The sequence below is a fragment of the Hemiscyllium ocellatum genome, chromosome 8 (assembly GCF_020745735.1).
Source record: "Hemiscyllium ocellatum isolate sHemOce1 chromosome 8, sHemOce1.pat.X.cur, whole genome shotgun sequence".
NCBI lineage: Eukaryota > Metazoa > Chordata > Chondrichthyes > Orectolobiformes > Hemiscylliidae > Hemiscyllium > Hemiscyllium ocellatum.
Genome location: NC_083408.1, coordinates 27807286 through 27828726, shown reverse-complemented (window position 1 = coordinate 27828726; position 21441 = coordinate 27807286). Strand labels below are relative to the sequence as shown.

The 21441-nt window shown below is 48.5% G+C and overlaps 2 protein-coding genes across 2 annotated transcripts in view; both read right to left on the bottom strand.

Moving 5' to 3' along the window:
- Window positions 1-6646: 6646 nt before the first annotated feature.
- chac1 (ChaC, cation transport regulator homolog 1 (E. coli)) lies at window positions 6647-14247 on the bottom strand. The gene is made up of 3 exons (XM_060828305.1): window positions 13736-14247; window positions 12663-12698; window positions 6647-7389 (listed from the first exon to the last, which is right to left on the bottom strand). Exons 1-3 carry the CDS (start codon window positions 13943-13945, stop codon window positions 6964-6966), a joined length of 672 nt encoding a protein of 223 aa, XP_060684288.1. The 5' UTR covers window positions 13946-14247; the 3' UTR covers window positions 6647-6963.
- A 1292-nt stretch (window positions 14248-15539) lies between these two features.
- The window catches only part of dll4 (delta-like 4 (Drosophila)), a 30895-nt gene continuing 24993 nt past the window's right edge, over window positions 15540-21441 (bottom strand). Inside the window, exons 10-11 of the mRNA XM_060828738.1 lie at window positions 17934-18042; window positions 15540-16411 (exon numbers count right to left, since the gene is read on the bottom strand). Of these exons, the coding sequence (XP_060684721.1) occupies window positions 16406-16411; window positions 17934-18042 (115 nt within the window). The 3' untranslated portion in view covers window positions 15540-16405. The remainder of the gene's footprint in view (window positions 16412-17933; window positions 18043-21441) is intronic.

The following is a 21441-nucleotide window of genomic DNA, read 5'->3' as shown; positions in this document are numbered from 1 at the left end:
CAACTACCTTCCTATAACTGGGTGGCCAGAACTGGATACAGTGTTCCACATGAGGTCTCACCAATGTCTAGGCCTGTCCGCATTCACTGGCCACACAATGGGCTGCACAGTCAATGATGGGCTGATATTGAGGATGATTTCTAATTTCTTCATTGATGCTCGTGATATAATACAATGAGCATATGGGATTATGTCTTCAGTTCGCTTGTACTTTCCCAGCCCCTCTCGCTGTGTTTCCATTCAACACTGGCCTGAATGTTTTCTCATAATGGAGAGATTTTTTTCTCTGTTGTTTTCTCTTTTAATAAATGTTTGTTAAATTCCTGAATCCTTTGAGTCTAATCGCCTGACTGATCTGGCTCCTATTGTTTGAGCGACATTTGGCTCCATTGATGAATTTAGTTTCCCAGAGGAGCAGGACTGAGGGAATTGAGAGGGAGACAGGGAAAGTTCACATTGTGTCTCTTGTATTGAACATACAGGAAGATCTGCATTACTACGATAAACCCAAGGCTGTGATTGCAGCAAGACTTGTCATACTTTGACTCCTTATTCATTATTTTCTTGGACGTGCTATTTATTTTCCTGTTATTTATGGTTCTCTAACCACACAAATGTGCCTCCCCCCATCCCAATCCCCAATGCATTGCAACAGCAGGTAGAATCTGTATGTTTGGAGACATGACCAACTGGCTCAAGCAAAGAGATTACATTCAGCACTGTCCCCCTCAAACACTCCCTGGATAGGGATAGCACGGAGTTAGATACAGAGAAAAGGTATCTCTATACTGTCCCCCGAAACATTCCCCAGATAGGGACAGCACAGGGTTAGATATAGAGTAAAGCTCCCTGTACACTGTCCCCATCAAATACTCCCTGGATAGGGACAACACAGGGTTAGACACAGAGTAAATCTCCCTGTGCACTGTCCCCATCAAATACTCCCCGGATAGGGACAGCTCGGAGTTAGATACAGAGTAAATCTCCCTGTGCACTGTCCCCATCAAATATTCCCCGGATAGGGACAGCACGGAGGTAGATACAGAGTAAGTCTCCCTGTGCACTGTCCCCATCAAATACTCCCCGGATAGGGACAGCTCGGAGTTAGATACAGAGTAAATCTCCCTGTGCACTGTCCCCATCAAATACTCCCTGGATAGGGACAATACAGGGTTAGACACAGTGTAAAGCACCCTCTATATGATCCCTTCATGTGAATCATCAATAATTGCAGGAAATATGCTGACAATGGTCTTGAATCATGACTTCATCTCAAAGCGTGAGAAGGGAAGGGAAGTTGCAATAAAATCGATTTATCCTGGAAAGTGGATGCTTTATCTAGATGTTCATTTGTCCGCTGTGATTTATTACTGATTCAGCTTCTAAACAAGTCCTCCTTCAGACCACAATGGCCATTCTGTACGTAATCATTGCTTGTTCAGATACAACATTGATGTTTTACTGTAGAACCCAAAAAATTGCACTCAGTGACATTTCACCCTGGGCGGAGAGGGCCAGCCTGGTTTTAGTTTTAATTTTAGTAATGGTTTTAGTTTTGGCGTGGCCATGAGACAGTGGAAGTTGCAAACATCACCACTGCTCCCCCGCAACCCCCACCCCCAGCACAATCCTTCTGCAAACACCGCCTCCTCACTCCGAGTACTTGTCAAATGTGTTCCAATCATGAGTAACAACAATACGAGTGTGTAATGCTGATGAGGAGTGAGATAGTGTGTGGGGGCCATTGTAATAACCAACCTTGTCCCAAAGTTGGAGGGAGAATCACCAACAAACTTCTTGTCAATAAGATGTAGAAGCAGATGTAGACCATTCGGTCCATTGAGTCTGCTGCAACATTCAATAAGATCATGGCTGATCTGATCATCCTCAACTCCACTTTCTGGCCTTTTCCCCATAATTCTGATTCCCTTACTGATTAAAAATCTGCCTCTCTCAGCCTTGAATACACTTAATTACCCGGCCTCAACAGCCCGTAGTGGTAAATAATTCTCTCAGACTCATTACTCTCAGAGAGAAGAAATTCCTCCTCATCTCTGCCTTAAATGGGGGATCGTTTTATCTGAGATGATGCCCACTGGTTCTAGAAGCTTCCACAAGGGGAACCAACCTCTTCACATCCACCCTGTCCAGTCTCCTAAGATTCTTGTATTTTTTTTATGCCTCTACATTACTGCTTATTTTTATGCATAGCATCTGTGTCGTGTGTGTGTCGTGTGTGTGTCGTGTGTGTCGTGTGTGTGTGTGTGCAGTTATGGGAGTCAGTAAAGCACCATTGTGGAAAATAATTTTATTCAACATTTCTACCACCAGGAAAAACACCTGTGTAACCAGGGGACCAATAACAAGCAAAGCCCAGTAGGAGCAATGCTTAGATGAAAGAAAAAATAAGGGGGTGGATAGGGACTAAATCAAAATAGAATTGGAGGAAGAAATAAAACACTCCATTCCCCCTGCGATGCCCACCTCTCCCTGAAGGCATCAACTGTGCTGGTGGACACCATGTGCTTCCTCTCCAGGGTCACCCAGGCTCGGACATAACCGCAGATGAGGGGCAGATAGTCAGCAGAAATGACCCCCTCCACAGCCCGCTGCCTGGACCTGTTTATCGGCAGCCCAGCCAGGCCCAGGAGCAGGCCCATGAGGAGATCCTCCTACCTGCCTGCGCTGGGTGCCCCAAGATCTGGTGTGGGGCTGAAGTGTAACCAGAAGCAAAGGAGAAGATAACTTAAAAAAGCAAGTGCAAATCCCCACAACCAACCTAGGCATGGTCCATGGACTTCGCAGCACTGCAAACCATTGGGCAGAACCTTGTATGTTTCAATAAGATGGCCTCTCAATAGACAATAGACAATAGGTCGCCATACTATAGGAAGGATGTGGAAGCTTTAGAACGGGTGCAGAGGAGGTTTACCAGGATGTTGCCTGGAATGGTAGGAAAATCTTATGAGGAAAGGCTGAGGCACTTGGGGCTGTTCTCATTGGAGAAGAGAAGGTTTAGGGGAGATCTGATAGAAGTGTATAAGATGATTAGGGGGTTTAGATAGGGTAGATACTAAGAACCTTTTACCGCTAATGGAGTCAGGTGTTACTAGGGGACATAGCTTTAAATTAAGGGGTGGTAGGTATAGGACAGATGTTAGGGGTAGATTCTTCACACAGCGGGTTGTGAGTTCATGGAATGCCCTGCCCGTATCAGTGGTGAACTCTCCTTCTTTATGGTCATTTAAGCGGGCATTGGATAGGCATTTGGAAGTTATTGGGCTAGTATAGGTTAGGTAGGATTCGGTCGGCGCAACATCGAGGGCCGAAGGGCCTGTACTGCGCTGTATCCTTCTATGTTCTATGTTCTATGTTCTATAGGTGCAGGAGTAGACCATTCGGCCCTTCGAGTCAGCACCACCATTCATTATGATCATGGCTGATCATCCACAATCAGTATCCTGTTCCTGCCTTATCCCCATAACCCTTGATTCCACTATCCTTAAGAGCTCTATTTATCTCTTTCTTGAAAGTATCCAGAGATTTAGTATCCTTAGGAGCCACACACTCAGATGACAAGCAACATGAGTTCGACTGGGGCAACACTACTATTATCGGACAAGCCAAACAGAGAACAGCCAGGGAATTCCTAGAGGCATGGCACTCATCCACAGATTCAATCAGTAAGCACATCGACCTGGACCCAATATATCGGCCACTGCAGCGGACAGCTGGAACTGACAACTGGAAGCGGCAGATACAAATCACTATAAATGTCGGAGGAAACATGACAGAAGCGCTTCACAGGAGGCTCCCCAGCACTGAGGATGTCACCTTGACAGGGAACGAAACGTCTGCAACACAAATTCCCAGCTCGGCGAACAGAACCACAACAACAAGCTCCCAAGCTACAAATTAGATTACTTACAGTGTGGAAACAGGCCCTTCGGCCCAACAAGTCCACACCGACCCGCCGAAGCGCAACCCACCCATACCCCTACATTTACCCCTTACCTAACACTACGGGCAATTTAGCATGGCCAATTCACCTGACCAACATATCTTTGGACTGTGGGAGGAAACCGGAGCACCCGGAGGAAACCCACGCAGACACGGGGAGAACGTGCAAACTCCACACAGACAGTCGCCTGAGGTGGGAATTGAACCCAGGTCTCTGGTGCTGTGAGGCAGCAGTGCTAACCACTGTGCCACCGTGCCGCCCCAAATCTTCTCACAAACTTTGAACTTAGCCTCCACTGCCCTCTGGGGCAGAGCATTCCATATATCCACCACTCTCTGGGTGAAGATGTTTCTCCTCAACTCTGTTCTAAATGGCCTATGGGCGAAAGTGAGGACTGCAGATGCTGGAGATCAGAGTTTAGATTAGAGTGGTGCTGGAAAAGCACAGCAGGTCAGGCAGCATCCGAGGAACAGGAAAATAGACATTTTGGGCTAAAAGCCCTTCTTCAGGAATCTTCATGAAGGGCTCCTGCCCACATCGATTTTCCTGTTCCTCAGATGCTGCCTGACCTGCTGTGCTTTTCCAGCACCACTCTAACCTAAATGGCCTACCCCTTATTTTTAAACTGTGTCCTCTGATTCTGGACTCACCCATCAGTGGAAACATGCTTCCTACCTCCAGATTGTCCAATCCTTTAATAATCTTATATGTCTCAATCAAGCCCAGTCGCTCAATCTCTCGATATATGATAGTCCCGCCATTCTTGGAATTGACTTCATGAACCTGTGCTGCACTCCCTCAATAGCCAGAACGTCCTTCCTCAAATTTGGATACCAAAACTGCACACAATACTCCAGGTGCAGTCTCACCAGGGCCCTGTACAGCTGCAGAAGGACCTCTTTGGTCCTATACTCAATTCCTCGTGTTATGAAGGCCAGCTTGCCATTAACTTGCTTCACTGCCTGCTGTACCTGCATGCTCTCGTTTGTCTAAATTCCAACAAGCCTCAATCTACTCCACCCCTTCTCCTAAGACATTCTTTCCATTCACCCAAGAACACCAGTGCCAGTCTGCCTTTCCTTAAATAAGACACCCATACTATTCAGTGTTCCTATTGTGGCCTGACATGTGTCCTGCATAACTTTAGTGAAACCTCCCTAAATTTATATTCCATTCCTTTTGAAATAAAGGCCAATGTCGCATTTGCCTTCTTTTGCCTGCTGAGCTTGGATGCTAGCTTTTTTGTGATTTATACCCTAGCACCTTCAAATCTCTCTGTTAGGTAGCTTTCTGTAGTATTTCTAAATAATATTTAGCTCCTCTGTTCCTCTTACCATAGTATATAACCTCGCTTTTTCCCACTATATATTTCATCTGCCCATTCACCTAACCTATCCAATCTTTCTGTAGATTGTCTGCAACACTTGCCTTGCCACCTATTTTTGTGTGATCCACAAACCCCGTTACCATTTGGAATGGGGATGTTGAGGGAGTCACAGATTAATTCCCCTGGGTCAGTTTCTGAAAACACACTGGGCTACAGCCTCAGTGAACCCAGTTTAGCCACTTGTCTCTGCTGTATCAGCAGCTCAGCTATCAGTCTTCTGTTTTCACAGAACAAGTGACCTTAGGGGGAATGTGAATATCCTGCATACTGAGATGAGAACTTGTGCAGTTCCCCCACCACCCACACACACACACACACACAGACTCCCAGCCTTGGTCAGGTTTGTTTAGCTTTCTCCCCCAGCAATGGTCACAGTTTAGTGCAGTTCAACATGTCCTTCTCCACCCACTTCACTCAGTACTGGCAGTCCCTAGAGACAGAAGAGACTGATCTGCCAGAACATTGTGGTCTTCAGGTCACTCTGAGTCAGACTTCAGAGGGAGAAATGACCTCAGTGCCCTCCAGCCTGAAACTGGAGAGATCTAGGGAGTGTTGTTGAACAAATCATGTTCCTATTCCTGATCAAGACCCAGCCTCTTTATCCCTGTGCCCGCAAATCTCTTGAGATCTGATTTGACTTATTATTCTCACATGCACCAAAATATGGTGAAAAGTATTGTTGGGTGCTAACCAGGCAAATCATACCTTATGTAAGTACAACAGGGTAATGGGACAGCCTGCAGAAAATAGTGTCACAGCTACAGAGAAAGATCAACTCCAATGACGGAGTTAATGGAAGGAAGGCTGGTTTGTGTGATGGACTGGGCTGTATTCACAGCTCCCGGTAATTTCTTGGGCAGAGCAGTTGCCGTACTAAGCTGTGATGTGTCCAGATAGGGTGTGTTCTATGATGCATCTTTATCATCAGGATAAGGAGGGGGGGGCAGGATTCAATGAACTTTGGACATGTCTCGAGGAGAAATGTCTTCTCTTGGAGGGTCATGAACCTTTGGAAGTCTCTAACCCCCTCCCTTCCACCCCGGTGGGCCAAGTTGACTTTGATCAGTCTCAGCCTTGGTGTGTGGTGCCTCAGGGATAGCAGGGGGCAATGGACAGAAAAGACTCATTGAAGCTGAAGGCAGTGAATGATTGTATTGAACGGCCAAGAGGGTCCAAGGAGTCATATTGTGCACTGCTGCCAGCCCCAGAGAGATCTCAGGAGGCAAATAAATTAATAAAATATGGAATTCCCCAGCGCCGTACTGAGTGACAATATTTAAAAAGACTCAGCCAACAGGATTTATTGATTATAAATAATATGTTTAAAAAAATACAGTTGTAGGTAACACAGTGATATTGTTGGTGATAAGAACCTGAAGATTGAACACAGAGTAGACACCTCACCCGAGTGCACCGGCCCCACCCTCCAACAGAGTTATAATGTTTGTTTAAAATCCAGTCTTTCCACACATGCAGCTCCAGCTGATGGCACGGTGCTGGAAGTGGTTTGGGATTGTACCATGTTAAGCTGGTATTCTGAAGCAGTGTTGGGCTTCAGTACAGTCAGGACGGCCTCTGGGTGGTCAGTTACCACACCTGCGTCCCTCTGCGAGTGTCATGTCCAACTCAGTAAAGGCACGTCCGGGCACGGCTTAAGCTTGCCGATCACCCGGGGCTGACTCGATCGTAGAGTGGCCGCTTCGATGGAGAACAGGTGCTCGTCCTCCACCTCTGGGCAAGCAGAGCGCATGAACTGGGCCAGTCTGAGCAGGTAGTCCAGGTTGTGGCCGGAGTGGCCACTGCAGCAGAGAATCTGCCCTGCGATGTGCTCAGTCTTGGCAGGGCCCAGGTACAGTGGGTTCTGTGGGGTGGCAATGTAAGCCAGCGCCAGGATGCTGCCACGGGCCTGCAACCCCTGGGGGTGAAAGGTCACCATCTTGCACACGTATCCACCCAGCACGCCTTCCCGATGGTTCAGGTACTCCAGGGAATGCCTGAGCTGCTCCTGCTGGACCTGATAGGCCACCCCCCATGTGTCAGCCTGGGAAGAGGGAGAAGGAGAAGACATTAGATACACAAATGCTTTCTAATCCTGACTCCCCATAGCCTGCCCATGAGGCACACATCAGGAGTGTGATTGAATACTCTACACTTGCCTGGATGGGTGCAGCCCCAACAACACTTGACACAAAAGCTTGACACCACCCAGGATGAAGCAGGCCTCTTGATTGGCACCACATTCACAAAGGTCCACTCCCTTCGCTATTGACACTCAGTGGCAACAGTGCGTAATGTTCCTGATGAAAGACTTTTGCCTGAAAACGTCAATTTTCCTGCTCCTCGGAAGCTGCCTGACCCGCTGTGCTCTAATCTGGACTCTAATCTCCAGCATCTGCCTTACCCACTTCCACCCATGCCCTACAGAAATTCACTGAAGAAGGTCAGTAGACAGCACCTTCCAACCCAACACCGCTTGCTTCTAGAACGGCAAAGGCAGATACACGTGAACACCATCCCCACATAATTCCCTCCAAGCCACTCACCATCCTGGACATATCTCGCCATTACTTCACTGTTGCTGGATCAAAATCCTTGATTTCCCGCCCTAAGAGCATTGTTGGTCAACCGACAGCACGTGGACTGTAGCTGTTCAAGACAGCTCACCATCACCCTCTCAAGGGCCACTAGGGATGGGTAATAAATGCTGGCATAACCAGTGATACTCATGCCCCATCATGAGTGAGTGAAAAAGGCTGGTTTTCCTTACTAGGTGCCAGTTGCTGATGTGATCGATGATCCAGCACTGGCCAAAATGGGGACTACACACCAGCAGGGTCCTGGAACAGGGAAGAAGGTGTCTAAAGAGTGCCAGTCTAGATTATTCAACCCCCCAGTACCATCCTGGTGATTTGACTGAAATTCAATGATTCAACCTGTTTTGGGTACAATGCCCAGAACTGACACATTATTTCAGTTATCATCTAATCAGATCTGAATATATCTAACTTGTATCCTTATATATTCCAGCCATCTTGAAAGCTAGCCATTTTAACTCATCTTATTTATCCTGTCTACTCACTGTTTCTCGGTTAGATTAGAAACTCTAATCTCACAGATCTACAGCTTGAAGATTCTAATTGATCAATAATGACCATGGACCAAATTATGGGGACTGAGATTAGATTACTTACAGTGTGGAAACAGGCCCTTCGGCCCAACAAGTCCACACGGACCGGCCGAAGCACAACCCACCCATTCCCCTACATTTACCCCTTTACCTAACACTACAGGCAATTTAGCATGGCCAATTCATCTGACCTGCATATCTTTGGACTGTGGGAGGAAACCGGAGCACCCGGAGGAAACCCACGCAGACACGGGGAGAATGTGCAAACTCCACACAGTCAGTCGCCTGAGTCAGGAATTGAACCTGGGTCTCTGGCGCTGTGAGGCAGCAGTGCTAACCACTGCGCCACTGTGCCACAAAGCAGCAATGGGAGAACATTTTAGTGACAGCGAGCACAACACCATATGTTTTAAGTTTGTTATGGAAAAGGGAAAAAGATGGTCTGCAAGAAAAGGGTTTTGTATTGAAGGGGAAGGCAGACTTTATTAAAATAAGGCAGGATCTGGCCAAAGTAGACTTGGAACTCTCAGGAAAATCTACAGCAGAACAGTGCTGAATATTCAAAAATAAATTGGGGATAGTACAGACCTAACATGTGAAATGATGGAATGTAGGAGCAACAAGCCCACAGAATTCTGAGCGTCTAGGAGTATTAAGGACTGGCTATGAAAGATTTTTTTTAATTTAAAAAAAAGGCTTTTGGCAGATTCAAAGGGAATAAATCAGATGAGATTCTAGCGGAGTGTGGGAAGTGCACGGGGATTACTTAAGAAAACAATTAGAAGAACAAAGAAGGGGCATATAAAAACACTGGGAGGTAATATTAGGGAGAATCCCAAAACATTCTATGTGTATCAGAGGGGAACCAGGGAGAGAATGGGCCTGTTAGGAATTAAGAGAGCAATGTGTTTGTGTGGAGCTGAAAGACATTGACAGAATATTAAATGAGCGTTTCACATTTACCTTCACTCAGGAGGAGGTTGTAGGTGCAGAATTTGGGAAGAGGGACTGTAGGGTTTTGAGCAGATTGACAGAGGGAGTGCAGAGGTATTGGAGGTTTGGCAGGTTTAACAATGGACAAACTGCAAGTCTGAATGTTTCCCAAGACGCTGTGGAGACAAGGGAGGAAATTACACAGGCTCTGACCCAAATTCTTAATTCTATTCAGGCCACAGGGAAGGTACCAGAGGACTGGTGGACCTTTCAAGAAGGGTGATGGAGATAAACCATGGAATTACAGTCTTGTGTCAGTAGTAGAGAAATTTCTGAAGGAGAGAATTAATCTCTACTTGATGAGGCAACGTTTGATCAGGGATCATCTGCGTGGCTTTGTCAGAGGGAGGTCTGAATTAGAATCCCCACAGTATAGAAACAGGCCCTTCGGCCCAACAAGTCCACACTGACCCACCGAAAAGTAACCCAGCCAGACCCATTCCTCTACCCTATATTTACCCCTGACTAATACCTTTAGCATGGCCAATTCACCTGACCTGTACATTTTTGGACTGTGGGAAGAAACTGGAACACATGCAGACACAGGGAGAATGTGCAAACTCCACAAAGTCAGTCGCCCGAGGCGGGAATTGAACCCGAGTCCCTATTGCTGTGAGGCAGCAGTGCTAACAACTGAGTCACCATGCCGCGCTACAGTTGAGTTTCTAAAGGTGGTGGTCAGGTATGTAGATGAGGGTAACACAGTTGATGTACTTTGTGGTTTTCAGCAAATCCTTTGACAATGGAGACTAAAAAAGGATGTATAAGCATATGGGATCCAGGGTAACTGGACAGGGTGGATCCTAAATTGCTTCACTGGTGGGAGACAGAGGGTGGTTGTAGAAGGCTGTTTGTGTGGAGGCAGTGTTCAAAGGCACACCACAGGGATCAGTGCTGGGTCCCTTTTTCTTCATGATCTATAGAAATTATATCAATGAAAGTGTTTGTGAGATTGCAGGGAGTCAGAGAGAAAGAGATAATAAGTGAATTTGTGGATGACCCAAAGGCCAGTCGTGAGGCAGAAGGTGTCAGGTAATTGAAAGATATAAATGGGTTGGTCAGATGGGCAGATCATTGGCAAATGGAATTTGATCCTGATAGTTTTGAGATAATGTACTTTGGAAGAAGGGTCTAGACAAGGAAGTACTTAATGAACGGCAGGACATTCCTAAGCTCTGAGGAACAGAGGGATCTGGAGGTGCTTGTCCCTGAAGGCAGCAGGACAGGTTAATCGGGAAGTGAAGGCGGCATAGAGGGTGCCTTCTTTAACAGCCGTTGCATGGATTACATGAGCTGGGAGGTCATGTCGGATCTATACAAGACTTTGGAGAGGCCACAGCTGGGGTACTGTGTGCAGTTTTGGTCTCCGTGCTATTGGAAGGATGTGATTGTACTAGAGTGGGTGAAGAGGAAATACTAGGAGAAAGTGAGGACTGCAGATGCTGGAGATCAGAGCTGAAACATGTGTTGCTGGAAAAGTGCAGCAGGTCAGGCAGCACCCTGAAGAAGGGCTTGTGCCCGAAACATCGATTCTCCTGCTCCTTGGATGCTGCCTGACCAGCTGCGCTTTTCCAGCAACACATTTTTCAGTAGAGGAGATACACCAGGATGTTGCCTGGGGTAGTGCGGTTTAGCTATGAAGGCTGGTTAAACTCAGGTTGTTTTCTAGGTGAAAGTGAGGACTGCAGATTAGAGTCAAGATTAGAGTGATGCTGGGAAACTACAACAGGTCAGGCAGCATCCGAGGAGCAGGAAAATCAACATTTCGGGCAGGAGCCCTTCATCAGAATGAGGCTGGAAGCCTCGGGGATAGAGAGATAAATGGGAGGGGGTGGGGCTGGGGAGAAGGTAGCTTAGAGTACAATAGGTGGATGGAGGTGGGGGTAAGGGTGATAGGTCAGAGAGGAGGGTGGAACAGATAGGTGGGAAGGAAGATTGGCAGGTGGGACAGGTCATGGGGATGGTGCTAAGCTGGAAGTTTGGAACTGGTGTAAGGTGGGGGGAGGGGAAATGAGGAAACTGGTGAATCCACATTGATGCCCTGGGGTTGAAGGGTTCCGAGGTGGAAGATGAGGGGTTCTTTCTCCAGGTGTCGGGTGGTGAGGGAGTGGCGGTGGAGGAGGCCCAGGACCTGCATGTCCTCGGCAGAGTGGGAGGGGGAGTTGAATTGTTGGACCATGGGGCGGTGGGGTTGATTGCTCCAGACGTCCTGGAGATATTCCCCGAAGCGCTCTGTGAGAAGGCGTCCAGTCTCCCCAGACGATGTAGAGGAGAGCGCTTCGGGAGCGACGGATGCAATACACGACATTTGTGGAAGTGCAGGTGGAACTTTGATGGATGTGGAAGGCTCCTTTAGGGTTTTGGATGGAGGTGAGGGAGGAGGTGTGAGCACAGGTATTGCAATTCCTGCAGTGGCAGGGGAAGGTGCCAGGATGGGAGGGTGGGTTGTTGGGGGCATGGACCTTACCAGGTAGTCATGGAGGGAATGGTCTTTGCGGAAAGCGGGTAGGAGTGGGGAGGGGAATATATCCCTGGTGGTGGGGTCCATTTGGATGTGGCGGATGATGCTGTTTATGCGAAGGTTGGTGGGGTGGAAGGTGAGGACTGGAGTTGGGGGGGTGGGGGGAAGATACTGTCCTTGTTATGGTTGGAGGGACTGTTTTCAGGTTGTTTTCTATATAGCAGAGAAGGTTGGGAGAACGGATAGAGATGTATAAGATTATGAGGGGTGTGGTTAGGGTGAATAGAATAGGGTTGAAGGATTGATAATGAATGGGCATAATTATAAAGTGAAGGGCAGGAGAGGATTTGAGGAAAAGGTTTTCCACTCAGAGGCTGCTGGGAATCTCGAATGCACTGCCTTGGAGTGTATTTAAGGTGGCAAACTCACAACCTTTAAAAAGGCGTTGGATGAGATTTTGAGGGGTCATTACATTCCAGACAATGGACCCTTGTGCTGGAAAGGGGGACTGGTGTAGGTAGGTGAGTGCAGACTCAATGGACCGAAGGGCCTCTCCTGGGTTCTAAGACTCATTCTTAAACCAAATGGTTTCCTTGACAATGTATTCATGGTTTCCTCAACGTCATTCAAGCTTTGAATGTTTTCTTCCTTCCCCAACTGTGTAAGCTGTGTGATCTGGACCTAGGCAATGTGTTCAGTGTTTCATAACATTACGTCACTGTAAAATACTCACGTTAGCATCTTCCAGCAATGTGACAACACGGCCAGGCTGAAAAACAAAACAAAACCAAACCCAAATAATTAACTTGTATATGGAGACAAACAAGGGGCAGCTCCAGGCTGCAAAACAGAGTTTGTGGGTCACACTGTAAACAGCAGTTTAGAGCCATCCCATGCAGTGATGGGGTAGAGCCTGTCGCTATGATTCCCTCACACTCTGGTTCATGTACTGTCAGCTCAGGGGCCCTGCAGCTGAGCTATCATCAAGTTCTACCCTGGGCTAGGCAGCATCAGGAAGTGGAGAAGTCGACATTTCGGGTATAACCCTTTTTCAGGGAATGCGCAAAATGTTGACTTCTGCACCTCTTGATGCTGCCTGGCTACCTGTGTACTTCCAGCCTCCCCATGTGTCTACTTTGGATTGCAGCATCTGCAGTTTTTTTTGTCTCTAACATGTTAAGGATCCCACAGCACTGTTCTGAAGAACAAGTGAGGGAGTTACCCTCAGTGTCATGGTCACTATCAACATCACAAAAAGAACAGATAATCTGGTCGTTATCACATTGCCACTAATTGAGTAGAAATTGGTTGCTGTGTTTCCTGGGTTACAGCAGTGATGACACAATGAGAGTAATTTGATTCCTCTTGCTTAATGAAAGGTCAAGAGTCTCTGTGTGACACCCCCCCTCCCCACAGAGATGGGGTTTCTGTGTGAGCTCCCTACCCGCCCACCCACAGAAATGGGCCATGTTTTGCAGATTCCTCAAGAACAGGCAACCCCATCACTGTGGGTCTGGAGTCATGTGTAAGCCGGACCAGGAGAGAACAGCAGAATTCCTTCCCTGAAAGGAAGGGATTTACAGTTGATCACGGTTAGAAGGTCTCAATTTCAGATTGATATCGGATTTGATTCCCAGAACATTAGCCCCGTGACCTTCCCACCAACTCCCCTTATTCCGTACAGTCTCTGTGACCCTGTAGCAGTTCCCAACTCAAGGAGACCCCAGTTTGCAGACCCCCTGGACCTCCCCGCCCAGCTCCCTCTGAGAGTCCTTTCAGACATTTCTGATGAACATGTTCACTTACTGCCTGCTGGTTCCCACGGTGATAGGAGTCTCCCTGCCAGAATCTCCTGCTGTATCCCCGGATAAAACCGATCCTCCTGGAGGTGAATTGAAATCCCGGTTTCCAGATGAGAGAGCCGTACCCGAAGATCCACACAGGCTGTTCCTGGAGACTCGGGTGATCCTGGGGCAGTGCAGGAACCTCCACATCCTCACTCACCTGTGGCGGCATCAGTGACCAGTGTAGCCTCACTCCTTACTCCCTGTCTGTCTCTGACAACCTGTCACCTCTCTCACTCCCTGTCTGTCTCTGACACAATCTCTGAAACACTCACTCTCTCTGACACTCTCACTTTACCTGTCTCACTCCGTCCCTCTCCCCGTCTGTCTGTTTCTCTCTGTGTGCATGTATTATGCTTCTCTGTCTCTTTTTCTCTGTCCGTCCTTAATCTCCGTCTTTCTTTTTCTTTCTTTTTTTTCTCTCTCCCTCCCCCCCCGGCTCTCTGTGTGTACGTGTGTCTGCCTCTCTCGACGCTGTCTCACACATTCCCTTTATCTGCAGCCTCACAGTTTTCAGTGGGCGAGTTGTTAATGCAACAGTTGACCAATCGGTGTTTTCTTGGGTGAGGTTTAGATTGAGAACTTACCAATCAGTGAATGGGTCCTTCAGGGAATGAAACAGCTGGAAGAAATTGCATCAGAACCAGCAGGAACAGATAGAGAGAGAGAGAGAGAGCGAAGTTCTGAAAGAGCCAGCTGGGCAGAGACACAGAGAGAGAGACAGATTGAGAGAGAGACACAGACAGACAGAGGGAGAGAGACTGGGGAAGAGAGAGACGTAGGAAGAGAGAGTATTCCTTAACATTGCAAGTGCACAGGAGATATTTCCCTGTTCACTGATGATTTCTGTCTCCACCACCCTTACAGACAGCGAGTTACAGATCCCCACCACCCTCCCAGTCTCCTCTAGATCCTCTGCCCCTTACCTTAAATCCACGTCCCCCTGGTCATTGATCCCTCCATCAAGGGGAAAGGTTTCTTCCTGTCTACTGTATCCATGTCCCTCTTAATTCTATCCATCTCAATCATGTCCCCGCTCAATCTCCTCTGCTGTAAGAAAAGCAACCACAGTCTGTCCAATCTCTCTTCATAACTGAAACTCTCCAGCCAAGGTAGCATCCTGGTAAATCTCCTCTGCACTGTCTCCAGCGCAATCACATCTCTCCTGTAATATGGATTCCAGAACTGCACACAATAATCTCGGGGCCTAACATTTTATTCAGTTCTAGCAAGGTCTTACATTCGACACCCCAGCTAATAAATGCAAATATCCCATATGCCCTCTTAACCATAGCTACCGAGTAAATCCATTTTAAATTGAAAACAAAGCTGCTCTACACTGTCCCCATCAAACACTCCCAGGACAGGGACAGCACAGGGTTAGTTACAGAGCAAAGCTCCCTCTACACTGTCCCCATCAAACACTCCCAGGACAGGGACAACACAGGGTTAGTTACAGAGCAAAGCTCCCTCTACACTGTCCCCATCAAACTCTCCCAAGGACAGGGACAGTACAGGGTTAGATACAGAACAAAGCTCCCTCTACACTGTCCCCATCAAACTCTCCCAGGACAGGGACAGCACGGGGATAATAGAATGAGACTTGCAATGTCTTACAGGTCCAGTCGATGCCCACACCCAGTGTAACTGAATGAACATTAATGAATTTAAAACCAGAGTAATACTCAGCGCAGAGTGTGTCTAGGGTGAGGCCTGACCCTGGAGAATGAAGGACACAAAGAGGCAGATTTTGGAGCAGAAAATGATTTCATTGGACAAAAAAATAAATTCAAACTTTGCCAAGAAGTTAAAACCATGTGTGAAGTGATAAGTGTATTTACATGTGAAGACATTTATAAATATACATTATATACAAAATAATTATATAAAAGTAGAAAGTTCAGTGCTTCACATTTAAATTAATTATGAAATACCCAACCTTAACAAAAATAACATTATCAAGGGATCATAATGGGGCTGTCTGTATTTGAGACCCTGCTGTCTGTCTGCTTCACATGAAGATGTTAATCCAGTCTCTGGGTCGAGGGAGTCGGTGTGTGATCTTGGCTTGGTCCAAAGTGCCCCTGCCTGGGGCTTAACTCAAATCCAGGCCCTGGGCTACTTCAGTTAGTGTGAATGAGGAATTGGGTGCCTCAGGGTTAGAAAATGGTTCTGGTACAATTCACCCACCCTTCTGAAATAATAAATAGAGACCGGGCCGTGCATCAGGCTCCCGGGTCTGTATGCCTTCACAAATACAGCAGCATCTCCAAGGGAGGACAGTGGTGTGAATTCATGTAGTGTCACTCAGCGTGGTGTCCCTGAGGTCCTGGATGCACCCTTGGAGCTTTCCGTTCATTCCGCGACCACGGCTCCCAGCCAATCTCCCGCTTTCTTCCCCTAGCAGCCACCCGTCGGGCTGAAGGGTTGGTGGAGTTAATCGCCAAGGGCACCATGCCATCCAGAGAATCTGAGAGGCAGAACGTTACCCTCGTTGCCCACAGGCCCCAGTCTTCAGCTCCTCAGACCCAGGAGCAAGTGGCGAATAAATAAAAAGAGCAGTCCCACTTTGTGTGAACAGACAGGGCGGAAGAACCTCTCGACAGACTGTCAGCTCTCCTGCATCAAGCAATTAAACCTGCACAAAGAGAGAGGGTGGTCATTTCCCATGCTATCACCTTTTCACTGGGTCAGACCCCCCCCCCTCAGGGACTGTCATGTCCAGGTTATCAGTCATAATGCTGAGGCTCCTCAGTGCTGGATTAGATTAGTTACAGTGTGGAAACAGGCCCTTCGGCCCAACAAGTCCATACCGACATGCCAAAGCGCAACCCCCCACCCAGACACCTAACACTACAGGCAATTTAGCCTGGCTAATTCACCTGACCTGCACATGTTTGGACTGTGGGAGGAAACCAGAGCACCCGGAGGAAACCCACTCAGACACAGGGAGAATGTGCAAACTCCACACAGACAGTTGCCTGAGGTGGGAATTGAACCAGGGTCTCTGACACTGTGAGGTAGCAGTGCTAACCACTGTGCCACCGTGCCGCCCAATTAGGGTTCATCATCTCACTGACTGAGCTGCTCTCTGACAGAGCCCTGACCATTCAAACTACACAAACCTTCCACTCAGAGACAAGCCAGATGCTGAGTGACAGACCTTCCCCACCCAGCCCACAGCCTCCAGAGAGAGTGTCGCTTGGCTCCCCACTCCAGGCTTTCAATAGATGAAAGTGAATGTTTTCGCCTAACTCAGTCTTCAACCCTCAACCTCATCCCAGACTCACAAACCCCCCCAACCCCTCTTCCTCTTGCCCCACCAAGGGACCCTCTGACCCACCGCCACCATGGGAACCTCACCCCCTCCCCCTCACCCACCACATGGCCCTTCCCCCACTCCTTCCCCCACCATGGGACATCCTCCCTCTCCCCCTACCCCACCAAGGGACCCTCTCCCCATCACCCTCCCCCACCATGGGACCCTCTCCCCCCACCCTCACCCACCACATGGCCCTTCCCCCTCTCCTTCCTCCACCATGGGACACTCCCACTCCAAGGGACCTCCTTCCTCTCTCCCTATCCCATCAAGGGACCCTCTCCCCATCACCCTCCGCCACCATGGGACCCTCTCTCCCCACCTTCACCCACCACATGGTCCTTCCCCCTCTCCCCCTACCCCACCAAGGGACCCTCTCCCCATCACCCTCCCCCATCATGGGACCCTCTCCTCCTCCCCTTCACCCATCACAGGATTCTTATCCCTCCCTCTCCCCCCACCATGGAAACCTCACCCCCTCCGTTTTCCACTCCCCTACTATGGGAACCTCTCCCCTTCCCCCCTCATCATCCTCCACCATGGAACCTTCTAACCAAACCCCCCACCCTCTCCCACCCCCTCCCCCACCATGGGGAACTCTTCCCTCTCCTTCCCCCAACATGGACACCTCTCCCCATTTACAACTTCCTCCTCCCACATTGGGATCATGTCTCCCTCTCCCCTCCCCCTCCCCACCATGAGAACCTCTTCGCTCCCCCTTCCCCCTCCATGGGCACCTCTCCATTCCCCCTCCCCCACTGCTGGGACACTCTCCCTCCTCCTCCTCTCCCCCACAATGCTGGTTTCCAGCAGCCCCCTTCAGCAGTGAGTGTGGTTTTACCTCAGTGATGATATCGTGCATCCTGCCCTCACTAGTGCGGTACACGGGCTGGTACATTAAGCCCCGGGCACTTGAAACTGTGGATATTCTGCACTCTGGCTGTTGATGACTAAAACAAAACACAGGAAGGAAACCAGGTGAGGGGATGAGTCAGAGACAGCAGGAAGCTACAAGCAGAACCACTCCCCTTTGGAAGCTAAGGGGTTTGAGCATAGCAGTTTAATTCAGATAAATACGAGATGTTACATTTTGGTGCGGTCACAAGTCACATAACACCCGGGTATAGGTTCATTCGAAATCGCAAGCTTTCGGAGCACAGCTCCTTTGTCAGGACCTGGTTTCAAATAAACCTGTTGGACACTAACCTGGTGTCATGTGACTTCTGACCTTGTCCACCTCAGTAAGACAAACCAGGTCAGGACTTCCACAGTTGATTGTAGGGCCCTGAGGAGTGTTTCCGTTTAAGGAGACCTAGGGACGCAGGTACATAGTTCCTTGAAAGTGACGTCACGGTAGACAGGGTGGTGAAGAAGATATTTGGTACACTTGCCTTCATTGGTCAGAGGATTGGGTACAGGAGTTGGGATGTCATGTTCCAGTTGCACAGGACATCAATGAGGCCACATTTGGGGTGCTGTGTACAATTCTGGTCGCCCTGCTATAGGAAGGATGTTATACTGGAGGGGATGCAGAAAAGATTGACAAGGATGTTACCAAGGTTTGAGTTATAGGGAGAGGCTGGATAGCCTGGGACTTTATTCCCTGGAATATAGGGGGCTGAGGGGTGACCTAAAAGAGATTTATAAAATCATGAGGGACATAGATAAGCTGAATAGCCAAGATCTTTACCCCATGATAGGGGGGTCCAAAACTAGAAGGCATAGGTAGGATTAGGTGGGGACAGATTGAAAGAGAACTGGTGGGGTGAGGGGGGTTACTTTTTCACACAGAGGGTGGTGCATATATGGAGTGAACTGCCAGAGGAACTAGTCGAGGCGAGTACAGTTACAACAGTTAAAAGACAGGTACATGGATAGAAGAAATTTAGATGAATATGGGCCGAAGGGCTTGTTTCCTATGACTCTATGAGGCTAGTGTTGGACTCTCAATAGGCAAAAAGAGTCCACCCACTGGGTCCAGATGGGGTTGGGGGGATGCTATTCAGAGCTGGGCATGGTTCTAGTACATAAAAATCAAGTCCAAATATCAACTGAGGGTGGGCAGATTGTGGTGAGAATGGGAAGGATCTCCATTGTACCCAACACGGTGCCACATTATTAGGGTGGGTAGACAGAGATAGGGAGAGACAGGACTAGGATGACAATCATGGTGAACATGAGGGTATGGCTTTTAAATGACCACCATGAGTGAGAGACTGACAGAATAACATTATATTTCTGGGACATTGCTACAGAAGTGAACTCAGCTCATCAACTGATTCTGAAACTGCAGGGAGATCCACTTTGTCTCATCACTTCAGTAACTGCTTGAATGAGAGCTCACTGTTAATGTGGACCATCTGAAAGTGCAGTACTGCCTCAGTACTGACCCTACCATAGTGCAGCACTCTGCATGGATCCAGCTCCAATAGTACAACACTCCCTCTGCATCAACTCTCCAACTGTGCATCTGTCCCTAAGTACCAACCCTCTGGCAGTGTCACATTAACTCAGTAATGCCCCATCTAACAATACTGCACTCCCTCAGTACTGACCCTCTGACAGTGCAGCACTAACTCAAAACTGACTGTCTGACAGAGCAGCACTCCCTCAGTAATGACACTCTGACAGTTTCATAATACCTCAGTACTAGCCCTGAGACAGTGAAGAATTCCCAAAATATTGAACATTTGACATTGCAGCACTGAGTCAGTACTGGTTGTCCCATGTGCAACGCTCCCTCAATACTGACTCTCTGAGAGCATGGCGCTCCCTCAAATGACAGTGCAGAGCTCCCTCTGTGCTGATCTGCTGATACAGAGTGGCACTCCCTCATTACTGACAGTGCAGTACTCCTTCAGTACTGACCATCTGGTAGTGTTGCACTGCCTCAGTGTTGACCCTCCGACAGTGCATAGTTCCTACAGGACAAAACCCATAATAAGTGCAGTACTCTCTCTACATTTAGCCTCCAATAGAACAGCATTCTCTCACAGTATCAACCCTCAATGCATCAGTCCCTAAAACCTGACTGTCTGGCAGTGCCAAATTAACTCAGTAATGCCCCACCATCAATGCAGTACCCCCAGAGTACTGACCCTCTGACAGTGCGACACTCCCTCAGTACTGACACTCTGACAGTGCGGCACTCCCTCATTACTGACACTCTGACAGTACGGCACACCCTCAGTACTGATGCTCTAACAGTGTGGCACTCCTTCAGTACTGATACTCTGACAGTGCGGCACTCCCTCAGTACTGATACTCTGACAGTGTGGCACACCCTCAGTACTGATGCTCTAACATGCGGCACTCCCTCAGTACTGATACTCTGACAGTGTGGCACTCCCTCAGTACTGATATCCTGACAGTGCAGCACTCCCTCACTACTGACTCTCCAACAGGACAGCATTCTCTCAGAACCATCCCTCTGACAATGCAGTGCTCCCTCAATACAGACCCTCCGACAGTGCAGTGCTCCCTCAGTACTGACACTCTGACTGTGCGGAACTCCCTCAGTACTGATACTCTGACAGTTTCGGTAATCCCTCATTACTGACCCTTCATCAGTACATCACACCCTCAGTAGTGATATTCTGACAGTGCAGCATTGTCTCAGCACTGACATTTTCACAGAGCAGAGGATCACCCTAAGTGCTGACTCTACATCTCTGCAGTGCTCCCTCAGTATTGACCCACAGACTGTGCAGTGTTTCCCTCAGTCCTGGCCCTCTGACAGTGCAGCACTCCCGCAGTACTGACCCTTCAACAGTGCTGCACTCTCTCACGACTGAACCTCCAATGTGCAGCATTCCTTCAGTACAGAAACAGTTGCAGTGCAGCACCTGCTTAGCACTGATGCTCTAACAGTGCAGACCTCCTTCAGTGCTAACCCTCTGACAATGCCTCACTGCCTCAGTATTGACTCTCCAACACTGCAGCACTACCTCAGTACTGACCCTCTAACAGTGCAGTGCTCCCTCAGTACTGATCCTTTGACAGTAGAGCGCACATTCAGGACTGAGCTTCTGGCAGTGTCACGCTCCCTCAGTCCTGACCCTCTGATAGTACAGCACTCTTTCAGTGCTGTCATTCTCACAGTGCTGAAATCAATCATTCCTGACCATCCAACAGAGTAACATATGCTCATTATAGAACCCCTGAGAATGCAGCACATCTTCAGTGCTGACCCTCTGAAAATGCAGCACTCCATCGGTACTGACCCTCTGATAGGGCAGTCTCAATCAGTACTGACCCTCCAACAGTGCAGCACTCCCTCAGTATTGCCCCTCCAACAGTGCAGCACTCCCTCAATACTGACCCTCCAACAGTGCAGCACTCCCTCAATA